Source organism: Gorilla gorilla, chromosome 5 (genome assembly GCF_029281585.2).
Source record: "Gorilla gorilla gorilla isolate KB3781 chromosome 5, NHGRI_mGorGor1-v2.1_pri, whole genome shotgun sequence".
Classification (NCBI taxonomy): domain Eukaryota; kingdom Metazoa; phylum Chordata; class Mammalia; order Primates; family Hominidae; genus Gorilla; species Gorilla gorilla.
The window spans coordinates 191201805-191213523 of NC_073229.2; the positions used below are offsets into that span (position 1 = coordinate 191201805).

The following is an 11719-nucleotide window of genomic DNA, read 5'->3' on the forward strand; positions in this document are numbered from 1 at the left end:
TTAGTGAAAATGCACAGAACCGAAAGGCAGCTGGATAAACGTAAGGCAGCTGAATGCCATTTTTCTTTATTTAACCAGTGGGCTATGTCATCGGATCATAAGATCCAGCGACACTTGGCTTAAATGTTGCATTGGTGTGCATAGGTTTAGATGGTAGTGAAACGCAGCGTTCAGCATCTGAGCAGACCATTTTCTAAAACCAGTAATGTTCATCGATCGAGCCCTTCCAGTCTGCAATATCTGCCAGCTATTTTAAAAGTCAACAGAGTTGCAAATTTTCTAACTTTTCTGGCTCCAGGTGGCATGTGGCTGAGCGACTCAGTCTTCTTAATGGCCAAGTCAATGGCCCACGGCTCCAGCTGCCTCTGAGAGCGTTTGCTTTACCAGTGGTGGAAGTGTGGCTGCGTAACTACAATGCCTTGACTACAGCCTCAACTCAGCCTTCCAATTTACCTCTTTCCTGGCCAGTGTCTCCCTGATGGATACACTTATCGTTACCAAAATCTCCCCTGAGAACACCAGTGTTGCTGAGATACTCTCACTTTATTAAAGTCTAAGTCTGTTTTCTGTTGCCTGGATCAGGCCCATGCTCCTGCACAGCATGAAAATGAAGAAATGCACAGCCTGCAGCAGCAAGAGCTCTTTCTTCTCTTCCATTTGATGACCACCTCGGGCTGATACCCTGTCTCTCTTTCCTTCTTTCCCAGTCAACCCCTACAGGCCCTGGGACTCGTCTCCGTCCACTGGAAAGGCAACTCCCCACGGATGGAATCCGCTCTTCTCCCCAGCTCTGCTGAGCACCTCATCAGACATTTTAAGCAGCTGTGTGACATGACTTCCAGTACAGGGAGCCCCACACCAGGCTTCCATGCCAGCTGGTTACTCCCAGGCCTCCTTGACTGGTACTAATGCACCATGACCCTCGCAAGTGCCCATGCCAGGAGACCATGAACTTTACCTCGATGGACAGCCTTCCTTCCTATGCTCCAACTATTCTTTTTGAGGGAGATTACCGAATATAATAAGCACGTGATATGTACATATGCATATATACACGTTTGTGCATGTGTATGTATAGAGACACATATGTCACTAAAATAATTGCTCACAGATATTTAATTTCAAACTTCCATTTCCCCCTTCACCACCTTCTGGGCCCAATCTCCCCAAACAAAGCAGAGTATAATAAAACGTGTATAGTTACTTCTTCTGCAGTGTCTTCTGTGGCGGGCTCCACATCCAGGTTGAGATCCTCCTCTGTGGTCTGATAACAAAGATAGATGTTAAAGATGGTTAGCATTGTCATGTGTTTGTAGGTGGCCTCATACAGGTTACCAATATGAAAAAGTACTAACTAAATATCCCGCATGATTTCTGTAGGACATGGAAACCATATCACCGTCCCTTCCCACCTGAATTTATGTGCAACTGTGTGATGCTTCATGTCCGAGATGGATCCTTTATACAACAGGTGGTAAGTAAGGCAAGGAGTGTTCAGACTAAACCCTAACTCAAATGACTAAATCAATGAAGCGAGTGTGACTTAAGGCACAATCTAAAGGACGACAAGGTGATTCTTGCCGGTGGAGAAAGCGTGGATTTTCATGAAGCTAAAATACGAACGGAGCTGATGTGGAAGCACAGAGCAGCGGTGAAGGCATGTGTGACCACTCCCATGAGAATGGAACCAAATCACAGTCCCAAGTGAGTGCTGGGAGAACGGATTCTAGCAGAGAAATGAAGCCCAGCCCATAAAACATAAAGCAAGTGTTTCTGGGGTTGGCACAAGGTTTAAGCGGAACCATCTGGGTCTGAGTCTTTGGTTTCTACTTAACAACTTGGAGCCACCTGCTTAACCTGGGCCTCGGAGACATGGCAGTGCTTCTGCCTAGAGATGTGGGGAGAGCTCCATGGAAGAACACCAGCCAGCCATCAGCACCGGCTGCCATGCAGTAGACACGCAAAGCGAACTGCCGTCATTATTACTATTTCTAGTTTCATCTTCTCACCTAGTAGCCAGGAGATAATCATCTCTATCCAAGCTTGACTATGAATCTTCAGGGAATCATGTTTGATCTGCATTGTTTAAAAACGGAGCTTTCTCTTTCTCTATCTAATGTATTACGACATCCCAGAGAGAAAAATCATGCTTATTCCTCCAAGAGAACACAAATAAAATGGGTCAGCCAGACCTTGTGGGCTGGCTTATGGACTTGCCTTACTCATCATTTCTCCCATTTTCTTATCTTGCCCCCAAAGCATGCCCTTGGCTGCTGTAACCCCGCTGAAAGCAATGATTGAAAAGTCCTGTGTTTGAGATGTGCCTTCAACTTGCCAGAACATAATTCATGAAATACTACATGTTTCTTTTTCATGCTAGATTCTGCCGGGGTTTTCTGGAGGTTCTGGCTCTTAATTAGCACGTTGCCTTGTCAACACACCCATTTATGGGTTAATTATATATCTGAAATATCTCAGAACAACGCAGAGAACCACAAAGACTTTCCCTGGACAGTCAGATGAATCTCCCCTGGTCTACAATTTTTGTAAACTGTATGCAGTGTTCTCTAGTACAATGGACCTCAGACCCAATTCAGTTCAGTTCTCTCAGACTACAGATGAGAAAACAGGCCAGAAAGGATAGCAACTTGAAAAGGTGGTTAGAGCAAAACATGAATCCAGGAATGCTGATTCTAGTCCCTGGAAATCCAATCATCAGTCCTGTCACATTTGCATAACAGCAAGGAACTAAAGCAATAAAATCTAAACTAAATCACTAAAAAATAAGCACTAAAATCTCTTAGCAGATTTTCTGATGAGAAAAGCATGCAGGCTCCTCCTGCAGGGGTTTTAGGGCATTTAATTTGGAGTTCAGAGGCCAGATATGCTCCATATAGCTCTGCCACATTTCTTGATATGTGAGTTATTTTAATACCATGCAACATAAAACATGGACAAAACTAGAGAGGAAATTCAGACTGTGAATTCCAAAACACAGAGGATTTTGTGGATTTGGAAATTTCCTCAGAAACTTGAAGTACCTCATGGTTAATATTTAAGCTTTCATTTTTCTATAGAAAGAACTCTGGTTTTCTGGGTCCCAAGTAAATAGGAATTTAACACTGTCCATACTCCACCAGCTGTGCTCTCCTGAAAACATTTAGCTAAGAAGCCTGAAAAAAATTTATTTTGCTTCAAGAGCTATTTAATGTATCCAATTTTCCTCAAAACCTTTACCATCTGCCCTCTCCTGGGGCTGGCAAGGCAGGGCAGACCATCAGTCAACTCAGCTCCAAATTCTTGCCACTTGCAAGTGCTTTCTAGGCTCACGGCATGGTTTTCAAATCATGTGAATCTATTCATTGCTGATCCATTTATGAGCGATTTGAGAAATATGTGAAACACAAGCTGCTCCTCATGGCTTTGGTCACTGGAAATAATGTGAAGACCAGGGTCCCGCCTGGAATTGTAAAGCCCCTGGCCCCCGCTCTCCCATCCTTTCTGAGCCCAGGGCGGAATCCTCCCTCTGAACAAGCCCTTCATTCATGAGGGCTGCGCACCTTACAGCTTCAGCACAAGCCAATGTGCTGACGATGACCAGCAGGACTATAGGAAGCACTAGTAAATGAGAAAAGAACTTCTAGCTGATCACTTGCTCGTTCACTAATTCAATATTTAGAAAAATTGAATCTCTCTCTCTCTCAAAAAAAGTAGACTTGAAATGGCTACCGCAGTAAGGGAATGGATCTTTCCAAGGCATCATCCTCAACACCAAGAACAACCCCATGTACAAACAGAAGAATCAGTAACAGTAGGGAGCCCTGGTGTCATCCTTCTCCCACCCCAGGTACTTTCCATGAGCAGCAGTATCTGGGCTGTTCCATCTAAAACAAATGGACTTCAGTGTCTGTGCTATGCCCAACAATCTCTGCTAAACATCAATACATATGTCGAGCATTATTTAGCTTGGCTTTCCAAGGAAACTATTCAATATGAAGCATTCGGTAAATTCTCTTCTAAAACAGAATCTCTCATTCAGTTCAAAGGTATGTTATGTGACTATCTCAAGACGTACATATAAAAATAAATAAAATTTAAAATAGCGTTGAATTTATAAGTACAGTGCTGGGAGTAGGAGATAGGCAAAAATTAAACTGGACTTTGAGAAGGTTTGGTGAGTATTAAAAATGAGCCATGTTTAAATGCCATTTGAGTTGCTATAAACACAGAACAGGTATATCTAATAATTTAGTAGATGTTAATAAATTTGGGGAACTTTCTCTTCTAGGAAAATGTATGTTGACCATCTCCAATTCAAATGGAGCAAATCAGATTCCGTGGAGCAGAGGTTTGCGTGTCCCCAGGGAAGCATGGAGTGAAAAACTCTCAGCAGTGATTCCTGCACACCCACCAGCCCTGGGACGGGCAAGGAACACTTTGATTTCATTATCTTTTCTGTTTATCTTTAATCACACCTCTTTATCTGACCATTCATCCTTTTAAGGTTGCATTATCTTTTTTCGTTTAAGATCACATTATCTTTATGCTCTCTGTTCCTTGATTCATCATTGATTTTTGCCTTCTGGTTTCATCTTTCACTGTAGCAAATGGAAGGCTTCTAATTTAAAGCCACTTGTTGAAGGAAAATCAAACTGATGCAGATTAGTTTGGAAACGGGAATACTTTAAGACTTACATAGACTTTAAGAAGCATCCTGAAGTTTCCTTAAGGGCAACAATTTGTTTCTTGTACTCATTATCATTTATGTATTTACACCACACACAATGCCGTGCGTGTATACACACGCAATGTTTATCCATGTGCATACACAACGCAACATATACATCCACACACACTGGATACCCAACTCTCTGACCCATCATAGTCACCTAATGAACATGAACTGATTATAGTAAATGAGCAATGCATTGGCTGCAGAGTTCGGATTCTTGAGGATGCTGTGAAAAGTGCGTTCCTTCCTGCACTCACCTCTATTTCCATAGGCTCCACCTCGATCTTCTTCCATAGTTCCAGCAACTGTGCGATTGGCATTTTTAAACTTTCCTTTTCTGCTGGTCAAGTATTGATAGTAGGAAAGGAAATAAACAGAGGCTCGGACCGGCACAGGGGGACGGCCAGACGGGATGTCGGAAGCCAAGGGACGCAGAGGCCGGCGGGTGGCGGCGATGGAGAGGACAGATCCAGCTCCCAGAGGAGGTCGTGAGTGCGGGGCCTGCGCCGGCCCGGAGGAGGGACCCGGGGGGCTGCAATATGGCTGCTCGGGTGCCGTCCCCTCCCTGCCAAGCCAGGGCTCTGGGGAGCTGCTGCCGCTTCCCGCTCAGGCTGGGGCGAGGAAAGGAGGGGACGGCGCTGCGGCTTCGGAATCTGTACTGCGACTTTGGCAGAGTAAACGCCGCACTCGCAGCTTCGAATTGGATTTCCTGCCTCTGCCCCCTCCCTTCCCTGGCCACGCTCTTCCCTCCTCCCCTCACTATTTTACCTTAATTGGCTCTAAACGAGGGTGAAAGTTGAGTCTGAGGATGCCGCTGCCATAGAAACTGCATAGCAACCAAGGGCTGGGGAAGCGGGGAGGGGGGCGGGGGCGGCAGGTCTTTCCCCCCCACGCCCAGCGCGCGCACACCCTTCCCCACCTCCCCAGCCCGCCGCCCCTCCCCGGAGACCCACACCGCCACCTCCCGCCGCAGAACGGGAGGGACAGGGCCACGGACGGAGGGACCGGGGCGAGGAGAGGGCTCCACGCGGCACAGCTGCTTTCCTGCGGAGCGTTCAGGAGACTCCGGCACCTCTGGAAGCGCTGCTGACTGAGCTGCCCGTGGCTGCCCCCCCCCCCCCCGCCCCGAGGGCTGGGACAGCACCTCAGGAGAAGAGGGACGATGAGGGACGACAGACAAATAGCTGGGGAGAGGCGGGGGGGCGGCCCGTGGGGTCCGCTGGGCCCTACCCAGCCCTGGCCAGAGCTGCCCGAAACAGCACTCAGGCCTCTGCGGGCCAGGATGAAAGGCATGTGGGCCGCTGGGGCTCCCAGTGGCAGGGCCTGAGGGACAGAAACATTAATTCAAACAACGTGTATCCTGCCCCTCAGCTCCTTCAGGTCTCCACCCCGTCCTATTTCACAGGTGACAAAGTCCTGAGGCTCCGAGAAGGAACCCCCGAAGACACAGCCAGGCGCCTGCGGGAGAGCAAGGCCTCCTGGGCCACCGCTCCTTGGAAAGGAACCGGGGGAAAATTCCCCTCCCTGTTTCCCTTTTTTGGGGTGTGGAGTGGGGGGATCTCTCTTGCCTCCCTCCTTACTCCCTTCTGTCCTGGATAACGAAAGATGCGTGCGGGTGAAAGACATATTCATTTCTCCAATCGTCCAAGTGCTAATCCTGAAGTATTATGGTTCCCTCTTTTAGGAAAGGGTGTTAAAGTTAACACAATTTAATGCTGCTTTGGGAGTAAGTGTATTCATTTCTATAGCAAATTCCTTTATCTTTGAGAGAAATATCTTTTTAAAAATAGCTTAATGTTCTCCAAAATTATCAATCCCTTTTTCTTTTTCGTCGTTATGCAATCACTAAGAAATTCAATTCACTGGAAAAAAAGAAAAACCCAAATCCCAGATACTTTGTATCTCATAGCAAAGTAGAGTCCAAAGTTAACAGAGGGGTTCTGTACTTGGTGTTGATTTATGACAGTCACTTTATCTTTCTACAAAATTAGGCCAGAAGGACCTTTAAAATCAATTGCATTCAGAATTTTAAAAATAGCAATATTGTTCATTTTCAAATTGGAGATTCTGTGATTGACAGAGCAGAGTGAAGGTTTTCTTGTGTTAACAATCATAAGGTGATTTTGTACATGCTGTAAAAGGTCACAGATCAAAAACAGACAAGGCCAGGGTGGTGGCTCATGCCTGTAATCCCAGCACTTTGGGAGGCCAAGGCGGGCGGATCACCTGAGGCGGGAGTTCGAGACCAGCCTGGCCAACAAGGTGAAACCCCGTCTCTACTAAAAATACAAAACTTAGCCGGGCGTGGTATCGCATGCCTGTAACCCCAGCTACTAGGGATGCTGAGGCAGGGGAATTGCTTCAACCCAGGGGGCGGAAGTTGCAGTGAGCGGAGATCACGCCACTGCACTCCAGCCTGGGCAACAGCGCGGGACTCTGTCTCAAAAAAAAAAAAAAAATGGTTTTTGGTTTTTCTGTAGAAAAGCTAGGAGAGTCACTCATAAAAGACAGCGAAGAGATGTCAAGAATCTTTAATCTGATGGTAAAAATGTGGACTCCTGAAGGCAATGGGAAAGAGATGAACTCAGATTCTTTACTGTGTATTTACAAAGACTCCAGCTTCTGGAAGTTTCCACAAGTGCTCTGTTGTGGAAGAAGGAAATAGAGGTCCTTTATATGAGGGAGGAAAAGACCTTTGGACAGGCTGTCTTGTGATTGGCAGTGTGTCCTAGGAAACTTGAGGGAAGCCCAGCTCCTGGGAGGCCATGGGTGAACAGCCTGCCAGAGTCCCTAGCAAAAAAGAGCTCATTTTAAGGGGTATCTTAGGAATTGCTGAAAATGTGGCTCATAATTTAGCATGGTGTTTTTTTTAACTATGCAAATATGACACTAATCAACAGACTGCACATTATTTGGGCATCTCACAGGCAAGCAGAGAAGCCTGGAGTGATGAAGCGATCACCAGGGAGTGAGATGAGAGTTCGTGTGGCCAGGGCTCTGGGCTGGAATTCCCACACTTACTCCCCGCACTGCTGCCTTGTGAAACACCTGCGGGGTCCTCCCAAAGCGGAAACCTCCCGGATGGGTTCCGTTCCATCAGCTTTTTACAGGCAAGGCACTCCCGGGGCTGCTGCCCAGCAAGATGCAGTACCAGGTGTGCCGGACATGGGGGAAGGGGACCTGGAAACAGCCAGAAAATAAAACAAAATAAAATGCAACAAACTGAAATCTTCAAAAGGTGATATTGATCTGGGAAAACAGCCCCACTTATAAAGTTTGTGTTGGGAAAGGTCAACAATTAGAGGTAAGAAGGAATAATTTTTCTGAAAGGAAATAATGATTACATTTAAATACCTAAGAAGATAAAGATTCAAATAAAGAACCCAGGAAATTAGATGTGTTGGAATTAAAATGTTCAAATAAATCCCAAGAAAACTTGAACAATCTTTTTCTTTCTTTCTTTTTTTTGAGACAGGGTGTCACTTTGTCACTCAGACTGTAGTGTAGTGGCACGATCTCAGCTTACTGCCTTCTCGACTTCCTGGGCTCAAGAGATCCACCCTAGCCTCCCAAGTAGCTAGGACCACAGGCGCATACCACCACACCACTCATTTTTGTGTGTGCGTGTGTTTTTTGTAGAGACAGGGTTTTGCCATGTTGCCCAGGCTGGTCTCAAACTCTTGAACTCAGGCAATCTGCCGGCTTCGGCCTCCCAGAGTGCTGGGATTACAGGCTTGAGTCATTCTGCCCGGCCTGAACAACATTTTCAACAGAACACCACCTGAAAAAGCTATTTCTGAGATATTCACCTCCAAAGCATCAATTTCTAAGAAGAACTGTTGAAGCAGCCTTGATGAAAATGGGTCCTTAATGAACCAAACTCTGCAAAAGAAAAGCAATGGGAAGTATTTTAAGAGTCCCAAGTCCCAGCCATTGTGAAATGAGATGGATGAGCTGGCATGAAACTCACTGAAACCCAGCCCCAAGGGAAAATTACTCTCTTGCTCCAATGAAGGAAGAGCACTCCTCTGTGTTCATTGCCTCTTCAATCTTAAAGTGTCTCTTTTCTCTTAGGAAGGAAAGACGGATGGAGAAGGGGAGGGAAGGAGGGATGGAGAGAGCTTATCCATTCCATGGATTTCTGACAACCAAAGAAAAGCTGAATCAGGTATCTGGTCCTTGTCCCACTTCTGCTACTAATAGCTATCTTCTGTAGCTCAGTTTCCCCACAGAGGGGGCTGCCACGACCTGACTCACAGAATACACAGCAACAAAATGTGTTTCATGATCTGAGAGAAAAGGCCCAAAGAAATCCAAGTTTTCTGATGGACAGACGTGCTTGACCTCCACACTGAATCCGACGGACATTTTTAAAAGACCCAAATGTTTTATTCTGGGCTGTTCCATTTTGCAGTGTTGTACCTTTTGAGATGTATGAAAGATTTAGTAAAAATGAAAACAGTGTCCAGATGCAGTGGCTCACACCTGTAATCTCAGCACTTTGGAAGGCTGAGGCAGTAGGATCACTTAAGCCCAGGAGTTTGAAACCAGCCTTGGCAACACAGTGAGACCCTGTCCCTACTAAGAATAAAATTTTTTTAAAATAGCCAGGCATGGTGGCACATGCCTGTAGTCCCAACTACTCGGGAGACTGAGATGGGAGGATGGTTTGAGGCTGCAGTGAGCCATGATTGTGCCATTGTGCCACTGCTATCCAGCCTGGGTGACAGAGCAAGACTCTGTCTCCAAAAAAAACAACAGTTACTAATTTCCAGTGACATGGTCACCAGCTTTGGTATTTTCACTCTCCAGAGTTTCACAAAATTCTCCAAAAAACTTAAAACCAAATTTATTTAAATTTTAACAAAAATGCATGTGACCCATTGTCATGGGCTGGGCCGTGTCCCTCTACCTCCCAAATTCCTGTGTGGAGGCCCTAACTCCCACTACCTCCAAATGTGACCTTCCATGGAAGCAGGGTCCCTGCAGAAGTAACTGGTTAAGGTGAGGTCATGCTGGAGTGGAGTGGGCTTTATGTGATCTCATAAAATGGGGAGATTTGAACACAGACATGCACACAGCAGAACAGCACTGGGACGCTGGAGCTCTGCTGCCACGAGCTGAGGAACTGGGAGCTCTCCCAGAAGCTGAGAAAGAGCCCGCACAGACCCCTTCCGGACACCTTCAGGGGGCGTGCGACCCTGCTGACACCTTGACCTCAGACTTTGGGCCTTCAGAACTGGGAGGCAATCATTTTCTGTTGTTTTGGCCACTCAGCTGGTGATACTTTGTGATGGCAGCACGGAAGCCGACTAACATACCAGCTGGGGGATGAGGTGAGCACACAACAGCAAATCCAACAGTGCCCTAAGGCCACAGCTCTGTCGTGACCAGAACCTGGCGCATAGAGATCTTCACTGACACCTTTTCTCCACAGGGACCAGTCAGGGCAAGAGGGACATCATTTCAGCTGCACATGGCTTAGCTTCCAAGGTGCACAGAGGCTCAGAGAAGCCACTTTATATACTGGCAGCCGGCAGCTTGGTCCCGAAAGGCATTAAGGTGCCTGGGGCCCAGGCCAGCCGCCTTGGCAGGACGCCCTCAAAGCCTCATTTCCAGCACAGCAGCGTCGTGACACTCAGAACCGTAACAGCAGCTTGTTTTCAAAAGAAATTATTCACAAGGAAGAAAAAAAGGCTGAGTACAGAGTAAACAGCCTCTATTATGAAAAATAAATTATAAGCTAGGAGAACATTTGTAAAAAGGAGCTATTGCTTTGCAGTCTTCCCAACTAAGCTTTTCATCTCACTGGTAGGAAAAGTCATTGTGACCTGGACTGCCCAGATTCTCGGGACGCCCCCCAAGTCTTCCTACATGTTGTGAAGGCTTCCCAACTTTAGAGTATAAATACAACACAAGGCAAATGCTTATTCATTTTAGTTGCATGAATTTCATACTTAAGAAAGTGCAGGCCGGGCGTGGTGGCTCACGCCTGTAATCCCAGCACTTTGGGAGGCCGAGGTGGGCGGATCATGAGGTCAAGAGATTGATGAGACCATCCTGGCCAACATAGTGACATCCCATCTCTACTAAAAATATAAACATTAGCTGGGTGTGGTGGTGGGTGCCTGTAATCCCAGGGAGGCAGAGGCAGGAGAATCGCTTGAACCCAGGAGCCAGAGATTGAAGTGAGCTGAGATAGCGCCACTGCACTCCAGCCTGGCGACAGAGTAAGACTCCATCTCAAAAAAAAAAAAAAAAAAGAAAGAAAAAAAAATGCACACACACATACAAGCACACACAAAATACAGAGAGAAGTGAAAATGCTGAAACACCTGCATTTCCTTCTCAAGTCACCCATCTTATTTGTCCACATATAACATTACCCAGGAGTTACCACAGTCGTATTTAAAAAGCAACCTAGCGCTAACCAGCCTTCCTGGTTGGGAGTCCCTCTGGCTTGCTGGTCCTGCAGAAATGGTAAGACCAAAGCTGCACTCTTCACTGACTTACCATACTACACAGTAATTGTCAATTAAGCAATTTGTAGGGATTTATTTAATTTAGCCTCAAGCCAGACATATTGGTTCTAAAATTTATTTCAGTTTTCATAAGCCTAATCATATAAAAAGTCAACAAATATACTATGAGCAGCCAGGATCTGGAAGATTGGGCACATGCCATTTCCCCCATGCCATACCTCACCTGAAAGATCTTGGCATCATATATATCACTGGAATTCATGTGAGCAAAGATGGCCATTGTAATGGTTAACACTGTCAACTTGATTGGATTGAAGGTTGCAAAGTATTGATCCTAGGTGTGTGTGTTGGTATTGATCCTAGGGTGTTGCCAAAGGAGATGAACATTTGAGTCAGTGGGCTGGGACAGGCAGACCCACCCTTAATCTGGGTGGGCACCATCTAATCAGCTGCCAGCGTGGCTAGAATATAAAGCAGGCAGAAAAACATGAAAAAACTAGACTGG

General features: G+C 46.2%; 1 protein-coding gene across 3 annotated transcripts in view; it reads right to left on the minus strand.

Moving 5' to 3' along the window:
• The window catches only part of RPS6KA2 (ribosomal protein S6 kinase A2), a 451529-nt gene extending 446469 nt beyond the window's left edge, over positions 1 to 5060 (minus strand). For all 3 annotated transcript variants that reach the window (XM_055391343.2, XM_055391339.2, XM_004044945.5), the window contains exons 1-2: positions 4990 to 5060; positions 1205 to 1264 (exon numbers count right to left, since the gene is read on the minus strand). In XM_055391343.2, coding sequence (XP_055247318.1) covers positions 1205 to 1264; positions 4990 to 5052 — 123 coding nt within the window. In that variant the 5' untranslated portion in view covers positions 5053 to 5060. The remainder of the gene's footprint in view (positions 1 to 1204; positions 1265 to 4989) is intronic.
• Between the last annotated feature and the right edge of the window lie 6659 nt (positions 5061 to 11719).